This window comes from Aethalodelphis obliquidens, unplaced genomic scaffold (assembly GCF_003676395.1).
Source record: "Aethalodelphis obliquidens isolate GAN/ISIS:26980383/991018 unplaced genomic scaffold, ASM367639v1 scaffold74, whole genome shotgun sequence".
In the NCBI taxonomy this organism is placed as follows: domain Eukaryota; kingdom Metazoa; phylum Chordata; class Mammalia; order Artiodactyla; family Delphinidae; genus Aethalodelphis; species Aethalodelphis obliquidens.
This window is the reverse complement of record NW_020838018.1, coordinates 7,808,319-7,833,120: the sequence shown is the minus strand read 5'-3', so window position 1 is coordinate 7,833,120 and position 24,802 is coordinate 7,808,319. Positions and strand designations below refer to the sequence as shown.

The following is a 24,802-nucleotide window of genomic DNA, read 5'->3' as shown; positions in this document are numbered from 1 at the left end:
GGGATCTCACTGAATCCCTTATCACAACTTTGGGGTCGATATTACTTATTTCCATTTTACAGAAGAGGAAACAGGCAGGCCGGGGTTAAGTGTGTCACCCAAGGTCACACAGCAATTTTAGTGGCAGAACTGGGACTTGAACCAAGTTTCCTGACTTAAGCCGCCTCATTTACATTACAGTCTTCATGTTTAATGGATTTTGCAGATGGGCTTGCTGTCCCCTCTGTCCTCCTCCTTCCGGTACATGCACTTCAGAGCTGGTCACGTTCCAAGTGGCACGGAGTGACCCATCCTTACCTACACTTCACCTTGTATAGCCGTGTCCTGATGTGACCCCAGAACCCCAAACACGGTGTCCTTCCTGTGGGAAGATGGCGATGGCCCCGGGACAGGCCCTGTCTCCCGTCCAGGCCTCTTTGAGGCCTCCCCTTTCATGGCAGGTCACAGCACCCTTGAGGGCATATTGGGTCTGGCTCCTAGCGAGCAGCAGGTGGACCAAATGTTTCAGAACTCGACCTGGGAATAAAACCGGTCCAGGTAGGGACTGACCCTGAGACAGCTTGGGGCACTTGGTGGCCCTCTTCCTCAAGGAGGTTCAGCAGGCCACCCCTCAGTCCAGCCCTGCACTTTGGGCCTCTGCTTCCCTGTATCCCACTGTCCATCTGCTCCAGCCCTGCTCACTGGCCCGGATATCACAGAGGCACAACCTCAGAGCTGGAAGTGACCTCAGAGTGTGTATATCCAATGCTGCCTTTTTTTTTCTTATCAAGTACTTTTTTTTTTTTTTTTTCGGTACGCAGGCCTCTCACTGTTGTGGCGTCTCCTGTTGCGGAGCACAGGCTCCGGACGCGCAGGCTCAGCGGCCATGGCTCACGGGCCCAGCCGCTCCGCGGCATGTGGGATCCCGGACCGGGGCACGAACCTGTGTCCCCTGCATCGGCAGGAGGACTCTTAACCACTGCGTCACCAGGGAAGCCCTTAAGTACATTTTTTAGACTTTTTTTTTTTGGCCATGCCATGCGGCTTGCAGGATCTTAGCTCCCTGACCAGGGACTGAATCCGGGACCTAGGCAGTGAGAGCACCGAGTCTTAATCACTGGATCGCTAGGGAAGTCCTATTTTTTTTTTTTTTTAGACTTTTAATTTGAAATGGTTTGAGGTTTCCAGTTGAGTCACAAAGATACTCCAGAGAGTTCCCAGTTCCCCTTCATCCGTAACATCTTATAGAACTGTGGCACAATGATTGAAACGTAAGAAATTGATATGAACACTACCATTAGCTAAACCACAGATTTTATTGGGATTTCACCAGTTTTCTGTTTTAGGATCCACCCAACCACCTTACAGATGGCCTAGAGGGTAGATGTGGCTCCCGCGAGGTCACCCAGCAAGCTAGTGGCAGGGCACAGGCTGAAGCCAGACCTCCTCCTCCCCGTACTCTGGGCTACTGTCCTCCTCACCCTTCCTGCTTTGTCCAGGGCCAGGGCTGCTGCTCCCTAAATGACTTTAGCCTCACAGACACCCTTGCCCCACCCTGCCTGGCCGGCCTGTTTCCGAGGTTGCCTATGCTGCCTTCCTGTTCGCATGCACGTGTGTCCACAGGCCCCAAAATGGCTGGCTCAGGCCCGGCTCCTGTGGGTGCTGGGAGCACTGCACCGCGGGGCCAACCAGTTCAGCCACTTCCGTCCACTGTGCTGCTCAGCCACCCACACCCGCAAGTGCTCTGCCCTCTGTGGGAATGGAGGATGCAGAGCAAACCTGATGGAGACCTACCTTTGTTTCACGTTCTGGAAGTTTCTATCTCAGCCCCCCTCCCTCCCTTGGCTTTTCCAGTTCTGTCTTGGGGTTTCTCCTGACTCAGTCTGGTGTGTGCTCTGTCTCCCAACACCTTGAGAAAGTCTACTTTCTGTTGTCCCTCTCAGAATCTGCCAAGGCCTGGGTACACCCCCTCAAGGGCCTTCTGCCCGTGGGGCCCTTCACAGTTTACAATTGGTTTTCAAGTTTCTCATGTGCTCTTCATCACAGGGGTGACTAGGTCCACTTAACAGGAGAGGAGCGCTTTTCCCGGTGATAATGGGGGGAGTGGAGACACGGTCTGCTGCAGCCTTTGCTCTTCCGGTCAGTTAGGACATCTGGTATTTATCTTAGGCTGCCTCTGAGACTCTCCGAGCCCTGCCCAGACATGACCTCACTCTCTCTCAAATCATCCCTGGGAGGCAGAAAGGAGTCTGGGACTAACACTGTCCCCACTTCACAGATGGGAAAATCAAGGTCTAAACACACACACGCACACGCACGCACGCACGCACGCATGTATGTGCGGCAAATACATCGACAAGTTGCTCTGCAGTCCTGGGGGCCTGACTTCAGCCCTGTGAGTTCAGTTGTTTGGGACGTGACAGGTCTTGGATAGGGGTAGGGGCAGCAGCGTTCACCAAGTGCCTCAAAAGATTGCGGGTCCCCTGGGGATACTCCACAGCCTAATCCAGCACCCTGCCTCCAGGGACCTTGCAGTAAGTTCAGTATGTGAGAAGGGCCTAAGGAGGCTGATCTGGTGTGGCTGGAATTCCCGAGGGTAAGGTCTAGTTCACCGTGGCCCTGTAGGCACATTTCATGAAAATGAGCCTTTGTGTGGTAGCAACAAGTGCTGCGGCCAGGAGGGCCCAGCCTGGAGGGTTGGTGGGCTGCCTGGTGGTGGTGACCCTCGCCAGACAGCCCACAGAGCTCCTCTCATGATGTCTCACCTTCCCGACAGCCCTGGGAAGGAAGAGCTGTTAGGAGCATACAGCATGAGCAAACAGGCCCACAACTTATTCAGGGTACAGAGCCAGCCAGGGAGCAGTGGCTGGGCATCCAGCTCCAAGTCCAGTGCTTTGTCTGCTCCACCAAGCTACTGTTCCCCCCAAAGGGACATGCCCAAAGCCAGCAGGAGGGAAAGGGGAGCCCTCACTGGGGCTGAAGAGCTCAGACTTGGCTGATTTCAGCTTCATTCCAGCTGGCCCTGCCTTCCTGTCCTGAGAGGAGGTTAAAGGAAGCTCTGAGGAGGAAAGATCAGGCTGCGGGGGAAGCAGGAGCTCCCCAAATCAACCCACACACCATCTCTCAATACTCCAGGGCTCCGTTAACTGCGGGGGCGGGGTGCGGGGGACAACAAAGAGCAGGACCCGGCCCCTGCAGGGGAGAGGGCCCTGACCCTGCGAGGGAAATGCGGCAGGCAGGGCGCCGGGAGAATACTGAGGGCTGGGCAGGCTGATCTCTGCCCCAGATCCCGCCTTCCATCGCCAGGCACACCTTGAGCATCCCAGCTCTGCTCCCTCACTCCTCTGAGCGCCTGTAGCATCTCATGCCCAAACCAATCTTTTAGTCCTTGGCTTATAAATCAGTTGACTTTCCATTATATGTCTATGTCCACGTCTCCAACTAGATCAATATCTCCTCCAAGGCAGGAGCTCGTGTCCTCCCTGCCACGTGACAGCCAAGTCCATTTTTAGTGAAGAAAGGTTATCTGGGAAGTGTCATTTCGGGCAAGGCCATGGTTTGTTTACGACAAAAGCTGGACAGTGGGTCCAAGCCTCGGGCCCGGGGACGTCCTCGGGCTTGTAACGTCACCGTCGCTGGCCGCTGCGGCGCTCCGCAGCCTGCGGGCAGGATGACATCATCGTCGGAACCGGTGCAGACAAGTGCGCGCGGGAGGAATTAGCTTGGCTGGCGGCTGGCTGCGCCGGGAAAGAGAGAGGAGAAACCGATAGAGAGGCAGAAGCGGGGCGGGGTCCGCACTGCCAGGGCGCGGTGCCCAGCCCCCTTACGGACTGTCCCCGCCCCTTTACGGACTGGCCCCGCCCCACCGTGACAGATGCGAGCCAGCCAATCCGGGCCGGTCGCGGTGACGCGCAGCCTATCAGCGGCCAGGGCTCGCCGGGCGCTTCCGCTTTGCGAGCGCGTCTGGCCCGAGTTCGCAGGGGGAGGGTGTGAGGGCGACGCGTTCCACGGTCACCCAAGTTCATCCCACCCGGCTTGGTCGGTCTGCGGGGGGCCCGCCTTCTCCCTGGGGACCCGATGGCCTCGGAAGACCTGGCAGGGACACTGGCGGCCGTTCTGGGGGGCCGGGGGCTGCGCGTGCAGAACTATGACTCGGGGCCGGCCGGGGAGACGCCGGCGCAGGTGCGGCTGCGGAAGAACGTCTGCTACGTGGTGCTGGCCGTGTTCCTCAACGAGCAGGTGAGCGTCCGCCCGTCAGGCCCACCGACCAGGCCTCCCGGGCTCGCAGGCAACCCCGGTGGGGACAGAGGACACACCGGCTACAGCCACCGCTTCCTGGTGTGTGGCTCTTCCCAGTTTTGCAAAGCACTCTCACAGTTACATCTGAGCCTTGTGCAGCCCAACCCTGCCATTGTCCCGATGTACAAAGAAAGAAACTAAGGCCCAGGAGCCTGCCTGTCCCATCCCTCTAGGCCTCAGTTCCTTGAGGCTATCTTACACCTCTTCCTTTCCCCAGAATCTAGCACAGTGCCCGCCGCGGAGTGGGCTCTCTTAAAGACCTGTCCAGTGCTTCAGAGACCTCCCCTGGGTCCCATGGGCAGTAACTGCACAACCTGCGCTTACACTCAGGCCTTCTGACCCCCTGTGTGATGCTCTTTTTGGTGCTGATCCCTGTACAAGTTGCTGTGACAACAGCTAGAAGGGGCCGGAGCCATAGGTAGGAGTTGTACGGGGTGAGGGTTTGGGGTGTGTTTCAAAGGCTAGACTTCAGTGTGAGGACTGGCCACAAGCAGTTTATAAAGCACAAGGGGAGGTGAGAGATATGCAGTGACTTATGCAGACGTGAATCAGTGCAGGACACATGGCAGCCCTCGCTGGGAGGCCTAGTGTCCAGACCCTGAAGCAGCTCCCAGGAATCTTAGCCCCTTTCTGAAACGGAAACTTGAGTGCAAGGAAGGATGAATTGCAGAGGCAGCTGCAGTCCCCAGACACACAAGGGCCAGTCGTCTGGAGAGCGCAACAATTTCAGGGTGTCCCCCAGAATGTGGGTTTTGAGCAGCTATAGCTGAGATTTGTTATGGACCCAGGGCAAGCAAAGGCTGCTGGCTGTGCTGCTCCCCAGGAGCTCCCATCCCGGCTGTGGTGGGTGAGGATCCTTCCTCTCCCCTCAGGATGAGGTGCTACTGATCCAGGAGGCCAAGAAGGAGTGCCGTGGGTCGTGGTACCTTCCCGCGGGGAGGATGGAGCCCAGGGAGACCATTGTGGAGGCGCTGCAGCGGGAGGTGAAGGAGGAGGCCGGGCTGCAGTGTGAGCCTTTGACGTTGCTATCTGTGGAGGAGCGGGGCCCCTCCTGGATCCGTTTTGTGTTTCTCGCTCGCCCCACAGGTATGGCCCAGTGGATGGCAGTGTGGGCAGAGGGCAGTTGACACCGTTTCCCCAGCTTGTCCTCAGGTGAGATGAGCCCCTGTTCTGGCTGGTACAAACCTGGCATCTCCAGCCTGAGGACTTGACTCGGGGCCTCCCCTGGGTCAGGGCTAGATCCCTGGGTGGCCCTTTACTCTGCCGGGCCCAGCACTTCCCTCAACATAATACCTTTCCCCCTACCCTGTCACCTACATCACCCCCAGGTGGAATTCTCAAGACTCCCAAGGAGGCAGATGCGGAGTCCCTGCAGGCTGGCTGGTACCCACGAACCTCGCTGCCCACCCCGCTGCGAGCCCACGACATTCTGCATCTGATAGAGCTAGCCGCCCAGTATCGCCAGCGAGCCGGGCACCCTCTCCTTCTGCCCCAAGAGCTTCCCTGCGGTCTGGTCTGCCAGCGGCTCGTAGCCACCTTTACCAGCGTCCAGACAGTGTGGGTGTTGGTGGGCACAGTGGGGATGCCTCACTTGCCCATCACCGCCTGTGGCTTTGCTCCCATAGAGCAGAGGGGTGGCATCAAGATGGCCGTCCTGCGTCTGCTACAGGAGTGTCTGACCCTGCACCACTTGGCAGTGGAGACCAAGGGGTTGCTTGGACTGCAGCACCTGGGCAAAGACCAAGCCGATGGCATCTGCCTGAACGTGCTGGTGACGGTGGCTTTTCGGAATCCAGGTATCCAAAATGAGCCCCCGAAGGTTCGGGGCGAGAACTTCTTTTGGTGGAAGGTGGTGGAGGAAGACCTACAAAGCCAGCTCTTACAGAGGCTTCAGGAATCATCTGTTGTCCCAATCAACCGATAGGAGGCTGCCGTCAGTGGGCCAGGAGCTGGGTTCCCATGGGCGGTAATTGCACAACCTGCGCTTACACACAGGCCGTCTGACCCCCTGTGTGATGGCGTTTGTGCTTCAGAGGAGGCTTTGCCTCTTGAGAGGCACAGGGGGTTGGTAGAGATCTTGTTGCATGGGGAGCAGGGCAGTTCTGGTTCCCAGGGGGACTTCCATCTCTTGTTGCCATGGAGCAGGTCCCTGCGCTGCATCAGAAGGGACAGTGCCTTCAACCAAGCAGGGAGTCCAGAGCTCGAGGACCCAGTTGCCCTGAGGGCACAATGAGGGCACGACTCCCTAAGGGGATGTGAGGACTTTCTGGACCTGAGGTGGCACCTCCTCATCGTTTTCCGTGTCCGCCTCAGTAAGGGCCTCATCCAGATTCTCAGGCACTTAGAACGTGGAAGGGGGAGGTCATTGCAAGGGAGTGGGTCCCTGGCTGAGTAAATAGGTGTTGTTTACTTTGCCTTCCCGCCTAAATGTCTCTGTGGGTTGGAAGTGAGCAGGAAAGGGGGGCTGCCATCAAGAGAAGCTCCTTCCCTCATCCCGCTGATACCACCCAGGCCTTCCCAGACAGCAGGCGACACTGCAGGTGACTGGCTGGCAGGCTTCCTTCGTCCACCACAGCCTGTCTTGGGCCCGCTGGGGCTCCTTCATCTGCCTGCCGGGTGGGATGTGACTACATCCCCTCCAAGGTTTGAGCAGTGAGAAGGCCAGGAGAAGCTTCAGGTGGGCGAGGAGCGGTGAGAGCTGCCCCTGCCTCTCTCCCCCAGTCTTCCTGCCTGAGCTTCTCCGACAGATCCCTCCCGACCTCCCTCTGCCCCCCAGGCTCCTGCCTCTGCCTTGGTACGACTCCAGCCCAAAGCCAGACCAAAACCCTCTCTTCATTTCCCCTCAGCTCAGCTGAATCATGGTAGGAATTATTTTTAAAAAGAATTTTACTAAAGTTTAAGGGAAAACCAAAGGAAATGAGGAAAATATTTCACGCTACTTACTGCTATACACTCACCACTAACATACAGGTTTTGTTCTGAGCAGGGAAATACTTGACTGGGTTTCCCTTCTGAAGTAGCTCCACTCTGACACCGAAGGACCAGGATAACCTCAAAGCCCCCCTTCCCTGCCTCTCTGTGCTGCCATCTTGTTTTTCTGGCCTCTGGGGCTGTGGTAGGAATACTCTTGTTCCCTCTACAGACAGACGTTTTCCAAATGAGGGAGACAAACCCTTTCATTCTGGTTTCCCTTCTCTCAGCGTCTGAGAGACCCGCCGGTCCACATCCACATTGAAAGACAGTGATCTTCCATTATTTAGCCTATACTGGTTTTCAACCCTGGGTGCCCATTAGAATCACCGGGAGAGCTTTAAAAACAACTGTGGGCCCACCCTCAGAGACGTGATTAACTGGTGGAGGGCGGGATTGGAGCACTGGTATTTTTAAAGGCAACCCACAGGGGGATGCTTTTAAAAAGCAACGAGGCGAAAGCCACGGATCAGGCCTCACTCTGCATCTTCATCTTCCCTGCCTTGGAGTACTCTTGGGGACCCCCCCCCTCAGAGGGTCGCCACACGCATACACTTAGGGACAAGATTTTTTAAAGTATCAGGCCCACTGTTCACCACTAAAGCAGTCATACCGCTCACAACATAAACACTAAAAAGGAGACTTGCATACAGATGCCTCAGGTGGCCCATTCCCTCGTGGCGTCTCCAGGGCTGCCGGCTCTCAGCTGTAGGCAAGCCGCGCAAAAATAGTGCTGCTTGGCCGAGAGGCTGGCTCCTCGTAGGTGCCGGGGAACATCAGATCAGCACTGCCAGAGCCTGTCTCTGTTTACCACTCCCCCCTCCGGCCCCCACCACACACACACACTGCCCCCATACACCCCTGTGCTGGAAAAGGAATTTAATTCGCCTTCCTTGGGAAGATGGGCCTGAATCAGCAGTGGAGCCCTGGGCAGAAGGACACAAAGGGTGCAGAAGAACAGGGCAGCTGCGTCCACACAACCACACCATTTATTGCCGTGCTGTCTAGCAGGGGACACGGCGCGAATGCCCGAGTGCATTGGGGAGCGGACTGTCTGACTCCCAGACGCTCAAACGTTTTCTGAATCGAAGAGTCCAGACCCAATTCGCCCGCTGAGCTCTGCTCCCCTGTCCCACACCAACGCCCACGTGTGCACACACGCGTGCAGGCACGTGCACAGTGTCCTCCAGGGCAGCAGTTAAATCTTCCTCAGCTTGGAGGGATGCAGGAGAGGTAGAGGTCACTGAGTTTCCTCCTCTTTCACGTCACCTCTTGGCAACCCGTGGACGGCTTCTAGAAGCAGCATGGGCAGAAAAATGAAGCAAGTGGGGCTCTGGCCTGCTCCTCCTTGCCCAGGAGTGAAGCCAGCAACTGCAGTTTGCTGTGAGGTAATGCCTGGCGCCGCCTGGGTGCTCCTGCAGGTTGAGACATATTCGGGCCGGGCGGGGTGGCGGCCCCAGCCGTGGAGGTCATGCAGGGAGAACCACACCATGACCGGCTGGCTGCCTGTGCCCCAGCCCCACTCCCCGGCCAGGCCTTGGGGTGGGGCCCACGATCCGGTGGGCATCTTGGCCTCACCCGGACCCAGAGCTTCCAGCACCGCTGGGATTGAATTCCATGGAGAACCCTGGCAGGATGCTAAGGGCAAGGCCTGGCCTCCCCCGGTCTCTGAGCCCCTCTGCCCAGGTGTCGTGGACCTGCCGAGACAAGTTCAGAAGGCGCCAGAGAGAAACCAGCTGGAGCTGGAGCCTGGCATCCAGCCCCCCGGGCTCCCCAGGCCCTCTCCCACCCTGGCTGCAGCTGCATCAAGCTTCTCATAAGCGGCTGCCCCCAGCTGGGTGCGGAGCATGCTTTGGGCATTTGCCATGAGGCTGTTGGCAATCGTGCAACAGTCTCCAGGAGGGCTGAGGGGGAAGAGGGGCTTCCCCTGCTGTCCACGGCCGCTCCCCCAGGGGTTAAGCCAAGAAGGCAGGAGAGGAAACGTCGAGTCTCGGCAGCATCTACGGTACTTGGTGTGGCAGAGACAGGGTCGTGCCCGCATCTCTCTGGCCTGTGGTCCTGACCAGCCTCAGAGCTATCAGCTCACTCCCCCTCATGCCCCTGGAATGAGTCTCAGGTCTTGGCCTTCGCCACAGATGGCCCACAGAGACAGGTGACAGGCACAGGACATGTGAAGCTCTGGGTCTGGGGGCTCACCTGGCCGTCACCCAGCTCCCCAGAGAAGGCCCCGAGGACACCATGCTGCCCAGAAAGCCACCTCTTTTGCTACTTGGCTTCTGATACCTCGGAGACCCACTCCTTGAAACCCAGTCTGCTGGAGCCAACAGGCCAAGGTCGTCTTGAGTTAACCGGAGAGTGGAAGCCCAGACCTCCACCCAGGCGGAGGTCCCCGGGATGTGAAGGAGACGGAGCCAAGCCCCCACCCCGGGAGGACAGTGGTGGCGGCAGTGCCAGGCGGGAGGCAGCTCTTGGGCAGAGGTGTCGTGTTCCTGGTTCAGACGTGCCCTTCCGGGGGTTCAGAGAGGCGCAGGTGAGGACCATGTGGGGGGAACTTGACGAAAGCGATGGCAGCCAGCTCTTTGCAGAATTCCTCAAGGACTACCACGCCCTGGAGGAGGGTCTGGTGGTCCAGCCTGAAGGAGACAGCATGGCGGGGGTCACGGCTGGGAGGTGTGGGGAGCATGCCAGCGTGGTATCCCAGTGTCTGTGAGGGATCACCCAGCGGCAGCCACCTCTGTCTGTGAGGAACCACAGGCCTCAGCAACGGGCCCTCCTCTGTCCCCGGCCTGGCGCCTCCCCCACCCAGAAGCCCTAGATTTCCCACCCCAGGGCTCTTCCTTGGGCACCCGCTTCCCTCTCTTACTTACTGCTCCCCGGGGACCTGGCCCATCAGCTGCCTGCGCACCAGAAGCAGTTTGCCTGGGAACTGGGGCACCCTCTGAATTCTCTGCATCAAGTCCCCGATCACCTAGAGTGGGAACAAGAGGGGACTGAGGAGGAGACCAGCGACACTGCCGCAGGGTCCCTTGCTCTGTCGCACCATGGGAGGGGGGTGGTACCAGTGCTTTCCCCTGGAGCTGGCAAGGGTGCCCACTCCTGCAGCCCCCAGCACCCCTGTCCTGTCCCCCTCCCTTCCTGTCCTCAGCATTGGCATGCTCCCTCTGGCCTGGGCATCCTTACCCTGACGAGCACAGAGAACAGGCTCCGGCAGCCAGGGGCCAGGTTGATGTAGGGATCCAGGAGGTACTCGTGGATAAGGGGGTGGGGGAAGAGAGCGAGCCGGGACAAGACGGAGGTCACTTGCAGGTTCAGGCTGTACGGCTGTGGAGAGCACGGTGGACAAGCAAGGGTTGGCACAGGCAGTGAGCACTTCTGCGCCCCCCACCCCCCAGCAAGGCGCCTGGCCAGTGTGAACGCGCGCGGGGGCTGGAGATGCATGTGATGTGTGTGTCATGGGTTCCCTGGGGCTGAGGACCAGGGCACGTCAGGGCATGTGGAGCAGAGGCGAGACGGGGCTTCCCGCCTGGGGAAAGGTGGGGCTTGAGGGGGGTCGTGGAGCCAGAGCAGAGAAGATGACTGGACCCCCACGGCTGGGCCCTGCTCTCCTGAAGGACTCCAGAGGCCCTCGCCCTGTGGCAGGGGCCCAGCCCTGTCGGGCACCTGTTCTAGAATCCGGGATATGCGGTCGAACAGCATTCGGAGGAAGTGACCCTCGAAGAAAGGCCGTTCGGGCTCATGGGGGTCCAGGGGTGGGGGAGCTGGTGGCCAGCCCCAGGGCGCCACTCGGGAGCTGCACTCCTGGAACTGAAACAGGAGGGGAGAGTTAAAAGAGTGGACCCAGCGGCCAGGAGGCACCAACAGACAGAGGGAGCCACGCAGGCAGGTGGGGCTCGGGCACTTGGCCAGAGCTGGGAGCACCTCGGGCGGGAGATCGCAGAGGCAGAGTGTATTAACCCCACACTCTGAGCGGTGAGAACTGGGCGCCGGCAGAGGCCTTGACACTCACCAGTCCGTAAGCATCGTGGACGTACGTGTCATATCCGGTCTCCTCCAGGAAAGCCGAGGTCTTGGCTTCCTCAGGAACGAGGCAGAGGAAACTAAGAGACAGGACCCTAGGTGTGGAGGTGTCCCCGCCTGGGCCGCCCTGCTCTCCCCGCTCCACCTCCAGCCCCGAGGGAACACTCTCCCGGCTGCACCCCAGCAGGGCTGTGGCCAAAGACGGAACAAAACTCAGGTGGCTCAGACTTCCTGACCTGCTCCTACCTGTTGACAATCTCGGTCACCGCTGTTTTGCCATCGGGGTTGGTGACGGGGGCAGGGGGAGGCTTCATGGAGGGTTGAAAGCCAGAGTCAAGGAAGCCATCCGTGAAGTAGGGGTCTTCCTCCAGATCTCTGTGCCAGGGCAGACAAGCGAGGCACCAGTGAACGCAGGAACTGGTGTGGGGTGCTGAGGCCTCCCCGAGGCACTGGGTTTCACTTACAGGGTGTCCTCGTAGCTCTCGGGCTCGGGCGAGCCCCGGGCCACGTAAGGGCGGCCCTCGAGGTGGCACAGGATCAGGCTGTGGATGATCTGCTCGTGGGGCTTCTGGAGCAGCTCCTCGAACAGCCGCAGCGTGGCGATGCTGATCTGGGACAAGAAGCGGTCAGCAGGACACCCCTTCCCCACCCCGGCCTCTAGGGGTGCCTGGGAAGTGCTCACCCAGCTAAGAGGAGTCCCCCTAGGAGGGGGTCACCTCCTCCAGCCGGGGGCTCAGGTGGCAGGTTTTAAGGGGAGCAGATGGGTGTTGGCCCAGGAACCGGAAGTCTGGCTGGTCCCTGTCCCATTACTAATTTGAGGCGTGGTATCAGGCAAGCCCACTGGCTCCCCGGAGCCTCAGTTTCCACGTCTAACAAACGGCCCGGAGCTGTCAGCCTCAAACAAGCCAAATGAATATAAAAGCATTTTGCAAACTAAAACGTGGCATCACAAGTATGTGATCGCAGAAAATTAACTGCGTGACAAAAGCAGCTTGGCTACCAATCGCTGGGTCACTGCCTTTTTTTGGCTGGGGGCGGGGGCGGGGGTGGGGGTGGGGAGTTGGATTTCAATGGCCTCAAAGGTAGAACCACCTGGAAAGCTAATGCAAACGGGAAGAAGCTTCAGGAAGTCCCTTGGGCAGGGGTTGGGGGCCAGGGAGCGGTTAGAGAGGAGGGCCCGCCCGGCCCGCCTCACCTCATCAGAGAGGTGGTCGCAGTGCCTGACGAGGTGGCCGCCCAGGGTGTGAGGGCTGTCCTCGGGGGCTGCAGGCTGCTGGTCCGTGCCCAGGAGGAAGGCCACGGCCTCCCGCAGCAGCGCAGGGGAGCGGAGCTGGCGCAGCATGGCGGTGAGCAGGGCGGTGGAGGTCAGGATGCTCTGTTCAGACCTACAGGCAGGGCGCGCTGAGCCAGGCGGGGCCCTTGAGACCAGAGTAGGGGCAGGGAGGGAAGGGGTGTAGGGGGCAGCGCACTTTCCTGGTTCCCTTGCATTTTTGGCTGGTATTTCTCTGCTCACACCCCACCCCCTCCTGAGGTCCTAGAGTCCAAGGGTGGGAGGCCTTTGTTAGCCCACGTAGCTCTGAGCCACGAGTGTGTCAGGGGAACAGGCAAACATCAACTGACGGAGCCCACAGACTCCCATGACTCTGGACAAGGAGGTCCCTGGTCTCAGGCGCAGGAAGGGGCTTGGTGGGGTGGGTGGTTCGCCCAGACTATGGCTACGCCCAAGGGAACTGCACAGAACTTACACATGCAGGAGCTGGGGCTGCAGAATGTCCACAAATAACTTCTCAGCCACAGACTTTGCCAAGGCCTCCGACACCACCTGGGCGCCAAAGAACACTCTCAAACACACTTTACCTCCGATCGGCAATTTTCCACTGAGAAACAGCTGTGTCCTTGCACAGAGCCTAACAACAGGTAGAGGGTCTCTGCTGACCCCGGGCCCCACCCAGCTCCCAAGAGACCCCCTGGGGCCTTGAGGTAGAGACACAAACAGAGCACCATGAAGCGGGGGATACCCAAGGAGAGCCCTGCCATCGCCCACCCCGCTCACCGTGTGGGCTTCTGTGATGAGGTGGTCGCAGTAATCAAACCAGCCCAAAAAGGCAGCCAAGGTCTCCTTGCCGGGGAAGGAAGCCTCATCAGACGGGGCACTGGGTAACCTGAGGGAGAGCGAGGGAGGTTTGTGAGGCCTGCTTCAGCTATGTCCAGGAAGCTGGGCCCTTTTGCCCCCTGCCCTAGAACCTCTGTTGCGGGGGGTCAGTTCTACTGGGGGCTCTGAGGGCAGAAGCCAAAGTGATGCTTTCCTGGAAGGCGAGAAGGCCCTTGGGCATGGGCTGTGACCTCAGGAAGACGGTGGCCAGCAGGGGTCCCCATGCCCCCTGGAAAACAAGAAGAGCCGCTACCGGGAACATGACGGGCAGGGCTTCTAGCCGCTGAAGATGCAGCCCAGCCTTCCCTGGCCGAGCGCCTACCTCCAGCTGATGCCCTCTGAAGTGGCAATGTCTGCGGGGTCCAGGAAGCTGGGCAGGGACTGGTACAGCTGGCAGAGGTGCTCGACGATGGCAGCGCAACAAGGGCTGCTCTGCACCAGGTAGGTGGCAGCTGCCTGGGAAGCCACGCTTACCAGGAGCAGCAGGTTCTCCTGGGCCTTCAGGGCCACCCGACCTCTCTAGGGGATAAGGGTACGACTTCAGTGACGTGCGGCGGATCCCCCAAGTGCCCTCCCAGCAACTCGCCCTCCCCATCCCTGCTCCCTGCGTCTGGGCAGCCGGCACCTTGCTCTTGCACAAGCCAATCAGCGAGGTGATGAGGGTGCTCTCCCCAGTGCCTCCATCTGGCTCCTCGGTCTCAGCAGGCAGCTGGGTGCTCAAGGCCCGGGCCCCCCGGGCACCCCTGTCAGGAGCTTTGCTGTGGGGCTGCTCCTCGTTCTTGACGCCGGCTGCCTCTCTCGGCAGGGCGGTGGCTTCTCTGGATGCCTCCTTCCTACCGACGGTCTTTCTACCCTGCAAGGGAGGCTGCGTGAGGCCAGGCTGTGGTGCAGACCACGCCCCACGATGGCCCCTTGGGAATACGGGGTGGGCGGCTTCAGCGTGGAGCTGGAGGGGAAGCTGCCTGAGTGCCTCCCCGGTTCCTGCTCCATCCTCCTGCTTCTTCAGAAGGGCCACGGGGGATTGCCCTGGGGTCTGGGCCCTCCCGCTCCTGTTCCCCAGAGGCACTCACTTCTAGAATATAGGTGAGCAGGGCTGGATCCTGCTGGATCTTGGAGCAGAGGACAGTGGTGAACTGCACCTCCTCCTTTTCTGTGAGGGATCCAGGAACTGTCCCACCAAGTCGGAGAAGTTTCTGGAAACGGAGCAGGACAGAGACAGAGGGGAATGGGGTGGCAGGGAAGAGAAGGAAGAATGGGGCGGCAGAAAAAAAACCCCCGTGCACGACTGTGGGTTCAGACTCAAACCTGCGGCACGGGTCCTGATGGAGAAGCTGGATTTGGGGTCTTTCTTAGAGTCTCAGACGGTGTTTTTGTCGAGAAAGGTCCGGTGCTTTGGGACTGGCCTAGGAGCACCCCCTAGCTTTTCTTGAAAGCATAGGCCTCACCCCCAGACGCCCCTTAGCTTCTGGGCCCCTCACCTGCACAGGCCTGTGGACGCTGAGGTAATGCAGGAGAGGATGCTGCACCTGGGCCAGAACCTTGCTGAAGAACTGGAGCACCTGCTGCCGCATGCCTGGCGGGTACTGCGGGTCGGGGGAGAGTGCCTGTCAGTCAGGCGGCGAGGCCACGCCCCGGCCCAGACCGCTCCTCCCCTCACTGTGCGGAGGGGTCTTCTCCGCCAGCCTCCCTCCCTCACGCTTGGAAACTGGCCTCCTCTACGCTGCCAAGCCCGCTTCCTGCTTTTTTCCTTTTTGGCCGCACATGCGGGATCTTAGTTGCGACCACGGATCCAACCGTGCCCCCTGCATCAGGAGCGCGGAGTCTTAACCACTGGACCGCCAGGGAAGTCCCGCCCCCTTCCTGCTTTATTTTCGTCCATAACCTTGTCCTTACTGAACATACTATACGTGGGCTCCTTTGATTATTCTGCCTCTCCCCACTAGAGTTTTCGCCTGTTTCAATCACTGCCGGGTCCCCAGTGCCCAGGACACAGACTGGCACACGGCTGGTCCTCAGTGCATCTTTGATGAACAAACGCGGACTGAACGAAAGGAAACATGTCCTTAACCCTGACGACAGCGAGAACACGCCACCAAAGCAAATAAGCAAGGGCCCGAAGCCTCGGGGTGTTCTGAGACAGCCTCAGTGCCCCGCCCCCAGTGTGGGCACCGGGAGGAGCACAGGTAGACCTGCCGGACACCGGCTCAGGTGGAAAGCTCCAGAGGCACCCGGGGTCCTGCCCACCTCGGCCTTGCCCAGCGTGCACAGGGTCTCCAGGATCTTGTGCTGCAGTAGGTACTCCAGACACGGCCCCGCCTCACCAGCCGCCGCCTGCTGCTTCTCCTCGTACACCAAGATGTCCAGCATCTGCTTCAGCCGCCAGGGAATATCTGTTTTCTTGGCCGGGGTGTTTTCATCTAATCAAGATTCAGCAAACAAGGTGAATGGGGTGAAGAGAGGCACTCTGGCTGGATGGGGTCAAGCCCACAGGGCCTAGGGGGTGGAGGGAGGTGGAGGCCAACTTGGAGCAGGCCAGAGACCAGAGAAAAGGGAAGTTTACAGTTGATGCCTCTCTAGTTAAAAAGACAAAAGACCTCCTAGATGAAGCCCGGGATACAGCCCTCTGACGGAGCATGTGTGCAGGCCCCAGCACTTTATGAGAGCAAAGCAGCAGCATTTTTTCTCTGAACCCTGGGGCCTACAGAAGCACACCTGCTAGGGCTTCAGGCCTGCTCTGGGCCTGAGTGGAAAGCTGTGGGCTCAGGGGTCTCTGTTATACTATTTAGAAGCCAGCTTCGATCAGCTTCCAAACAGATAACCTCCTGGGGCCTGTTTATGTCTCTTTTATACTCAAGGAAGGCAATACTCTATTTTTTTTATAAAGCAAAAAAAAAAAAAAAAAAAAAAAAATCCATTGCATGACCATGGGTTCAGACTCAAACTCACTGCACAGTGCCCAGGTCCTAATGGAGAAGCTGATTAGTGGGGTTTTCTTAGTCAGTCTCAGAGGGTAGAGTATTTTTATAAAGAAAGTTTTGGTACTTTGGGACTGGCCTTGGAGCACCCCCTAGCTTTTCTTGAAAGCATTGGCTTTTAAGCAGGGCAGCTCACCTCGCCCGCCCCTGCATCTCCGGTCCAGGGACCAGTCTGGAAATTAACGGATTGGGCCCAGGTGAAGCCCCAGGTGGACCCAAGGCAGTTCTAGATCTTTTCCTAGTCTCTGGTAGCTTGGGGCTCCCTGTCAAGAGATCTTCAGTCTAAAAGCTGCAAACTTCCAGATGTAAAATAAGTCCTGGGGATGTAATGTACAGTATGGTGACTACAGTTAAGAATACTTTACTGTATGTTTAAAAGTTGCTAACAGAGAAGATCTTAAAAGTTCTCATCATAAGAAAAAAAAATGTAGCTATGTGTGGTGACAGATGTTAACTAGACTTACTGTGGGGATCATTTCTCCGTATCTCCATCTACTGAATCAGTATATTCAATTGATTACAGCAATTATATTGGCTTGGCCAAAAAGTTCGTTTGGGTTTTGGTAGCATCTGACGGAAAACCCGAACGAACTTTTTGGCCAACCTAATGTGTCCATTATATCTCAGCTTAAAAAAACAAAAGGGATCTTCAGTCTAAAGCAATCGTTCTTAACTGGGGGTGATCCTGCCCCTGCTCACCGGGATATCTGGCAATGTTTGGAGAGCTATTTATGGTTATCACAATGGGGAAGGAAGGGGTGCTACTGGCATTTAGTGGGTAGAGGTCAGAGTTGCTGCTAAACATACACTGTACCCCCCCCAGCCCCCTACAACAAAGAATGATCCAGTCCAGGTGTCACCAGTGCCAAGACTGAGGAACCTGGTCTAACAGAACGCTCAGAGGGTCCCTCAGAGTGTCCAAAGGCCACTTTTAATTTCTTGGGTTGGCTCAGGCTGGAAAAAAAGCCTTTAGGAAAGGTGCAGGCTGGAATCAAACCCCACTCTGAACTCCAGGCGGTGGAAGGCTAGGGATGCAGGAAAGGTTACCTGGCAACCAGTGCATCTCCACCAATCCCAGCATACTGACTACAAAGCAGCCAATGAGACGCTGCCCCCTCGGTGAGTGATCCTGATGGGCCCAGATGACCCAAGGCTTTGGCTTTTTAGAGTGTCGGCTTGGGGAGAAGGACCAGGTGTGCTACATGCCTTGCCAGGTCTCTACAAGAGAAATGCCCTGTAAGTTGGCTCACGGAAAAGAGGAATTTATTCCATTTCTTTTCTTTAATCAGTAAGCCCTAGGCACAGGGCCCAGGCACTTGGAGACTGAAGGCCTGGACATTCTGCCCAACTGGAAGCTGGGGGCAAGTGGCATTCAACCTCTGGGCTGCAGAGTCAGGCCAGTGAGACCTCAGCCTCCCTGTCCCCACTCCTACCTCACACAGGTCCCCTCCCAGAAGGTCAGGGTGGGGCAGCCCCCACTCTGAACTCGTGAGCAGCAGATGTCACCTTCCTCAGGACACCTGCATCTCTGAGCTGCAGGGTGACTCCACCCACACCTTCCTCCCTGCTCCCTCCAGGGATCCCTGCACGGAAGGAGACCAGGCCCCACCTGTGCTTTCAATGTAGTAGTTCGTGATGCCCTTCCAGTGTTCCACGAAGGCCTCCAGCAGGTCAATGCTGGGCTCCCGCTGTGGAGAGAGCAGACACAACCTAAGTGGTCGCCGCACTCATCAGGAAGGACATTCCAGGGCTTCCCTGGTGGTGCAGTGATTGAGAGTCCGCCTGCTGATGCAGGGGACACAGGTTCGTGCCCCGGTCCGGGAAGATCCCACGTGCCGCGGAGTTGCTGGGCCCGTGAGCCACGGCTGCTGAGCCTGCGCGTCCGGAGCCTGTGCTCCGCAACAGGAGAGGCCACAACAGTGAGAGGCCCGCGTACCGCAAAAAAAAAAAAAGAAAGGACGTTCCACCATCTGCTAAGTGTCGGATGTGTGCTAGGCCCTGGAGGAGGCACCGTGATCGTGGGTTCTCAAATTGAACAGTTAAACATTTTCTCCAGGACATTTGCACATTGTCTCCGTATCTGGCAACCATCTCCTGGTTCCTTTCCTCAGACCTCCTCCCCCTCCTGGAAATGCTGTGACACGAGCACATGTCATGATTCTATATCCCCTGTCCCAGAGCAGCTAAGACTGATGGTAGGGGAAACAGACACAGAAACAGATCATTTCTATATATCGTGGTTATGCTACAACAGAGGTACATAGAGGGAAACAGGAGAGCACCACCAAAACAAAATCAAAATGATACAGATGGAAAATGTGGCAAAGACAAAGCTTTCAGGTCCCTCTTGGTCTGAGAGTCTGAAAATCCGGGTTGAAGGCCACGACAGCTCAGTTCAGCCAGATGGATAACGTTAGTGAAATATTAAGAAAGTACCTTACTTATAATGTGCTGCATCTTTTGTCCACGGCTACAGGCCGTGCACCCCTAGCTCCTCTCCGCTCTGCTCCTGTCCACATCTCCTCTGACTCCTTCGATCACCCCAGGGGCAATTCTGATCTGCTGTGAGCACCCCCTGAACCTCCCCGCTTTCCCAAAGTGCTCTCTCCATTTCCATGCCCCAGCTGGAACTAACCTGGAACTGGTAACAACCAGTTCCCCTAAAAACTTCTCCAAAAAAGCACATTTCTTCTCTTTTCTTGCAGGGTAAATTTTTGCTGGAGAAAAACGCATAGTCCCTACCTATATCCCTACCTCTTAGTCTTTGCTCCGGCCACGCCTCTGTCCAGGAGGCCCCGTATTCCCCTATACCTGTCTAGGTCCTAGCAGTCCCCAGTGAGGTCCAGCTCAGGGGCACCACCTCCACAAAGCCATCTCTGTGGTCCCCAGTTGCATCTCTAAATTCACGCTTTACTGCACCACAGGACGGGGTGTCTCCTCCTTCCATAACTCACTCAGTAGGTATCTGTTGAGTGCCTACCACGTACAAGACACCACGCCTGATGTTACAAGCCATACGAGGCTGTCTAAGAGCCAGTCCTCCAGAAACATGCCGTGGAGGAGAAGAGAATATAAAACACGCTGAATAACTCAACTACTGAAGTAGTGTGAGAACACAGGAGAGGTGGAGAATGACCTTCGGGCGAAGAGGGGTCACTTCCAACAAGTGGAACAAAGAGGCTTTACTGAGGTCGTGCGGGAACTAAAACCTGAAGAGCTGGGTCTGATTTCAACAATTAGAGAAACAGGAGAGACATTTCCTGCAGAAGGAACTTTGCAAAGCATGTCGGGGCCAAGGATGGATTGATGAGTGTGTGGGGCCTTGAATTTATTGGCCAAACCAAGAAGTCTGATTTTATTTTTAATTTTTTAAATTTTTTATTGTTTTGCAGGCCGCCGGGTGCAGGTCAGTGACATCGGAACTGTGTGAGGAAGAGTCATCTTGCGGGTGTGTAGGAGACAGACGCAGGATGAATGCTTAGCAGACCATTATGACAAGAGGAGGAAGCAATCACACTGAATCAGAGGCCTTGAAGTATTCCCCCGGCCTTGGCGGCCCAGGCAGTCTTGTCTTCTCTCAAAGTTCGCTGTGGGGACCACGACTCTTACAGGAGTGGCACCTCGCACAGTCGTTCCAAACACACCATCCATATGGAGCGACAGCATCTTATCACATTCTACGTGATGCTATTATTGTTGAGTGAGCAGTCATCTCTCCGGGAGACTGTGAGCTCCCTGGGGGCCAGGGTTCTGTTTCTGCCTGCCCCTAAAGGGCTCTGCACAGAGTGATTACTCATTGATATTTACTAAATATCTCAGCAAACTCCTTCAGCCCCTTCCATAGTTCCTTGTCTCTGGGAAAGCCCTCTGACCACGCTACAGTCATCGCATAAGCCTGTGATGGGGTCTCATCTAGCCTTAAAATTCATTTATAGTCTCCTAAAGCCTTAAGCTGGACTTAACTCGAAAAACAACAATCCAGGGCTTCCCTGGTGGCACAGTGGTTAAGAATCCACCTGCCAATGCAGGGGACACAGGTAAGAGCCCTGGCCCAGGAAGATCCCACATGCTGCGGAGCAACTAAGGCCGTGTGCCACAACTACTGAGCCTGTGCTCTAGAGCCTGTGAGCCACAACTACTGAAACCTGTGTGCCACAACTACTGAAGCCCACGCGCCTAGAGCTGGTCCTCCGCAACAAGCCACCACAATGAGAGGCATGTGCACCACCAATGAAGAGTAGCCCCCGCTCGCCACAACTAGAGAAAAACCGCACGCAACAACAAAGACCCAACGCAGCCAAAAATAAATTAAAAAAAAAATCCAGCAAGAAAAGGAGAAACAGGAGAACAAAGATTAGCCAAAACAGACCGTTAGAGCTAAGAAAGCAGGGGGGTAATCTTTACCTGAATCTGTTATTAGCTACTGTAACTCCAGCCCAAGGAAACTGCACCAAATGATTAATTTTTTAAGATAATATTATATTTACAAATAACACTAAAGATTGCTATTCTATTTTGTCAGAAGAGGGCAGGAAGGAGCACTCTTCCTCCTTAACTAGGAGTCAAGCAACTTGCTGGGGGTTTTAACCCGGTGACCCAGCCCTGGGAAGACCTATGCTCAAGCTTGGGGGTGGGAGGGAGAGGGGTCCCCATCTCTCCTGATGGTCGCACGGGGCCAGCCAAATTTCCAGGGCGTCATCTATATGTTGTATACTGAGGGGCCTAAGATCACCTGCCTAAAAATATCCCCCTTGACCAGCAATACTCCTGCAGCCACTGACACTGAAATTTCCACATAGGAAGCATTAGAAATTCACTTCTCAGGGCTAGGGTCCTGTCTATCCAGTCCACCCACCTTGTGTACGGAGCTTTTCCAGAGAGGTATGAAGGAGTGTCAGATTACTTTCTAAAATGACAGTTATTTTGATTGGGGATGGGGAGGAAGGGAGGAGAGATCATTTTGGAACCCCCTCCTGAGGCGGGATGGCCGGAGGCTCCTGAACACCGGCTAGGGCAGGGCTGGGGCGGGTGGGAGAGGAGGAAGAGCTGAAGCTTTTCACTTTCTTCACAAGTCTGCTTAAGGCTGAGACTGTTCTCACTCATTAACAAGCTCTGATTTGGTGTGCGTGTTGGGGAGGAAGGGGATGCAACCCAAGGGTGTTTCTCCTGAGAACATGTGATACACTCAACTGATCAATTAGGGGGAGGGTTTATACTGTGAGACAAAAGAACTGTTAACTTTACAGGCAGAATCTTGGCAGGGTTGCTTTAACTGGAGGGCATCCCGCCTACCCTATCTAAACGGCACTTTTATCTCGCTCAATGAAGAGAACAGCCGCCGTGGGCGCCTCTCACCAGCCTTCAACCCCAACAGAAAATGGCAGAAACACACACTCCTCGTTCCCGCTGGCCGCCCCAGGCCGCACCGCAGCTGGCCTCTCCTGACTCAAGGTCAGTGGGGCTCGGGCTGGCCTGGTGTTGAGACAGTATTCTGGAAACCGCGCTTGTACCCTGCAGACGGCTGTTTCCTGGGCCAGGCGACCCCCTTCCCCCCCCCCCCCCCGCCCCCCGACTGTATCTGTACCCTTCCTGGGGACTTGGCCAGTCCGGAGCCTGCACTTCCCAAGTCCAAGGTGAGAGGGCAGAGTGCGCCTGAGTGTGGTCTTGGAAGCGGCCGAGGGCTCGGAACCAGGGTAAGGGGCAGCTATTTTTTAAGGCCGGGTGACCAGGGAGGGAGGAGCGTGGGGGAGGAGGAAGGCACCCAAGCTGGGGGAGGGGCCTTGGGGGGAATTTTGGGAAGAAACTATTGGGTGACTAGGGATCACTCGGCACAGAGGAGTTTGGGAATTGGAAGAGACTCGGGGAGCAGGAGAAATAAACAGGAAGCAATCCGGGGAGAAGGGTTAGGGGCCGGAGCGACCTGGAGAGGAGCTGGGAACACGCGCGATTCGGAAAGAAGCCACTGGAAGCGGGGAGCGCTCCGCGGGAGGGGCGCGCCGGGGGAGTGAGGAGGCCCGGGAAGGGGCACCACGGCGCGGGTGGGGGGGTCCCTTCCTGGGGGCGGCCCGCGCCCTCCGCCCGCCCGCGTGCCGGCCGGCTCCTCCCCCGGCCCCGCGCCCGCCCTTCCGGCGCAGGCCCCACGCGCCCCAGCGTCCCCGGCCTCACCGCCCCCATGGCCTCCTGCAGCAGCGCCCCGAGCCGGCTCAGCATGACGGCGGCCCGGCTCCCGGTTCCCGGGCGGCGGTGGCGGCGGCGGCGGCGGCGGAGGCGGCGAAGCTCCCGGGCGCAGGCGGCGACCCGGAGGCGCGGCGAGGGAGGCGGGGCCCCGGCCGCCCCGCCCCACCGCCCCCGCCCGGCCTAGCTTGGGGTAGGAGAAGAGGCCGGCAGCCGACGTGGCCGGGCCGGGCAGCAAGGAAGGGTGCCGGGGTCGGGGGCGCCGGCAGCCGGGGCAGCGGAGGGGCAGGGTCAAGTCCGCCGGGGCCTCTTGGTGAACCAGGAGGCAGCGAGCGAACTACCCTTAGAGAAGGGCGAGTGGAACCAGACAGGTTTTTCCCATGAGGGATGAGAAGGTTTGTGGGTTCTGGAAGTCTCTAGACTTTCCTCGTGGGACCCCATAATGCCTTAGCCTCCCATCATGTGACGTCGAGGATCAGCAGAAATACATTTTGAACAGCTGACTGCCATGTGCTCAGGAAGAATTTCTTTCCATTCCTGGGGGAATGGGGGCGTGGAGCGGGGAGATGGGGAATGGGCTTTGTACCGGCAGAGCTGGCTGCTAGAAAGCCCCCTCCCTAAGGTCCCAGCTTTTGACATTCCGGGAAACCCTGCTCTGGTTGAGAGTTCTGCCTGTGTAATTCTTGGCCATAAGTTTCCCAGTGTGTCCCCCCCCAGCAAACACACACACACACACACACACACACACACACACACAGGAGACACACCTGTTTCTTTCCTTGATACGTCTAGAAGGGCAAAACGGGGCCGGCGTGACTTCTTTCCCCCACCCCTGTCCAGCACAGTAGCCACTGGCCACTCGTGGCTATGGAGCTGAAACGGGCTAGTCCTAATTAACATGTGCTGAAGACATGTCAGACAAAGGAAAGAATGTAAAATAGTCACTAATGATGTTTTATGTTGATTACAAGTTGAAACGTAATCTATTAGATAAATCGAGTTAACCAAATATATTATAAAAATTATTTCACCGGTTGCTTGTTAATTTAAGTGGATACAGTGCTGGTCCAGAGGTCCTGCAGAGGAAGTCACACTGGCCTCGTTTTGCCCTTCTAGATGCACCAAGGAGAGAAACAGAAGGTGGGTCTCCGGTGTCGGGGACACACTGGGAAAGTTACACCCAAGAGTTAAACAGGCAGAACCCTCAGCCAGAGCAGGGTTCCCAGGAATGTCAAAAGCTGGGACCTTAGGGAGGGGGCTTTCTAGCAGCCAGCTCTGCCAGTTCAAAGCCCATTCCCCATCTCCCTGCTCCCATCTCCCACCTCTACACCCCAGGAATGGAAAGAGATTCTTCCTGAGGATAGGGCTGACATCTGTTCAAAATGTGTTCCTGCTGAGCCCTGACACCATCTGATGAGAGGGTGAGGCACCAGGGGTCCTACGAGGGAAGGTGGGTAGCCCCTGTCACAGATCTGAGGACCTGGAGCTGTGGGGTACTAGGGTTTCACTGCACTGGCTCTGCCTTTGGGGCCCCTTTCACCAGTAGGACTAAGGCCCAGGAGGCAACGCCTGCCCAGAGTTGGCCATGTGCTGTGGAGTGGAGCCTGCAGTCCAGACCGAGTCACGGGGAGGCCAGGGTTCGGCTGAGCTAGTATTTGGATCTCAGTTCACTGGCAGCTGCTTAGGGAAAATAGATGTTTCAAACAGCTCGTCTACAATTGGTCCCGGGTGAGGAGCCTACGGGAAATGAGAGGAGGCTTTTAGGCCAAAAAGTATAAGAACAAAGGGAAGAAACAAGCCTATTTTGTGTATCAAGAAGCAATCTAGGGGACTTCCCTTGCGGTCCAGTGGTTCGATCCCTGGTCGGGGAACTAAGATCCCGCATGCTGCATGGCGTGGCCAGAAAAATTTTTTTAATAAAAAAAAAGCAATCTGGAGTCAGTCCAACACTGTTCTTCTCTGGGTCTTCTTCCTCATAGGTAAAGGAAGCAGGCTGGATGGATTAAATCTACTTGTTTTCCTTCAAGATATTTCAAGGAACTGTAGAATATAGGGGAAGTGTATAAGAAATTTATAACCTTTTATTTGGTTTAACTTTTAAAATTTTATTTCAAAAGCTCTAATAAAAGTCAGTGGACATACTTGTATATATGATAGAGCCCACCGATGTATTTAAATTCTGCTGCCAGGTTAGCTCATTGGGAAGAAGATGTTTGAATAAACCCTTCCCTCCTGT

The 24,802-nt window shown here is 56.9% G+C and overlaps 2 protein-coding genes across 4 annotated transcripts; one reads left to right on the top strand and one right to left on the bottom strand.

Annotated features, from left to right (window-relative positions):
- Window positions 1-3,929: 3,929 nt before the first annotated feature.
- Window positions 3,930-6,688, top strand: NUDT18 (nudix hydrolase 18). Its single transcript, XM_027092051.1, has 3 exons — window positions 3,930-4,218; window positions 5,151-5,364; window positions 5,607-6,688. Exons 1-3 carry the CDS (start codon window positions 4,057-4,059, stop codon window positions 6,200-6,202), a joined length of 972 nt encoding a protein of 323 aa, XP_026947852.1. The 5' UTR covers window positions 3,930-4,056; the 3' UTR covers window positions 6,203-6,688.
- Window positions 6,689-9,622: 2,934 nt separating this feature from the next.
- Window positions 9,623-22,692, bottom strand: FHIP2B (FHF complex subunit HOOK interacting protein 2B). 3 transcript variants are annotated; one of them, XM_027092044.1, is made up of 17 exons: window positions 22,558-22,692; window positions 18,002-18,080; window positions 15,662-15,834; window positions 14,896-15,000; window positions 14,488-14,610; window positions 14,043-14,270; window positions 13,740-13,936; window positions 13,319-13,427; window positions 13,011-13,087; window positions 12,461-12,683; window positions 11,730-11,875; window positions 11,512-11,640; window positions 11,255-11,345; window positions 10,909-11,052; window positions 10,429-10,569; window positions 10,116-10,216; window positions 9,623-9,986 (listed from the first exon to the last, which is right to left on the bottom strand). In XM_027092044.1, exons 1-17 carry the CDS (start codon window positions 22,600-22,602, stop codon window positions 9,743-9,745), a joined length of 2,355 nt encoding a protein of 784 aa, XP_026947845.1. In that variant the 5' UTR covers window positions 22,603-22,692; the 3' UTR covers window positions 9,623-9,742. The 3 variants fall into 3 exon arrangements, with proteins under 3 accessions (XP_026947845.1, XP_026947846.1, XP_026947847.1); XM_027092045.1 differs by having other exon boundaries at window positions 9,623-9,881; window positions 22,558-22,691; XM_027092046.1 differs by having other exon boundaries at window positions 9,623-9,881; window positions 12,461-12,650; window positions 22,558-22,691.
- Window positions 22,693-24,802: the final 2,110 nt, after the last annotated feature.

Coding starts and splice junctions, on each gene's coding strand:
- FHIP2B (XM_027092044.1), bottom strand. CDS start 22,602: ATGCTGAGCCGGCTCGGGGCGCTGCTGCAGGAGGCCATGGGGGCG. Junction 15,001..15,661: donor GCACGCTGGGCAAGGCCGAG/GTGGGCAGGACC, acceptor CCCGACCCGCAG/TACCCGCCAGGCATGCGGCA. Junction 11,053..11,254: donor TCCACGATGCTTACGGACTG/GTGAGTGTCAAG, acceptor CTCCTGTTTCAG/TTCCAGGAGTGCAGCTCCCG.
- NUDT18 (XM_027092051.1), top strand. CDS start 4,057: ATGGCCTCGGAAGACCTGGCAGGGACACTGGCGGCCGTTCTGGGGGGC. Junction 4,219..5,150: donor CCGTGTTCCTCAACGAGCAG/GTGAGCGTCCGC, acceptor CTCTCCCCTCAG/GATGAGGTGCTACTGATCCA. Junction 5,365..5,606: donor GTTTCTCGCTCGCCCCACAG/GTATGGCCCAGT, acceptor CATCACCCCCAG/GTGGAATTCTCAAGACTCCC.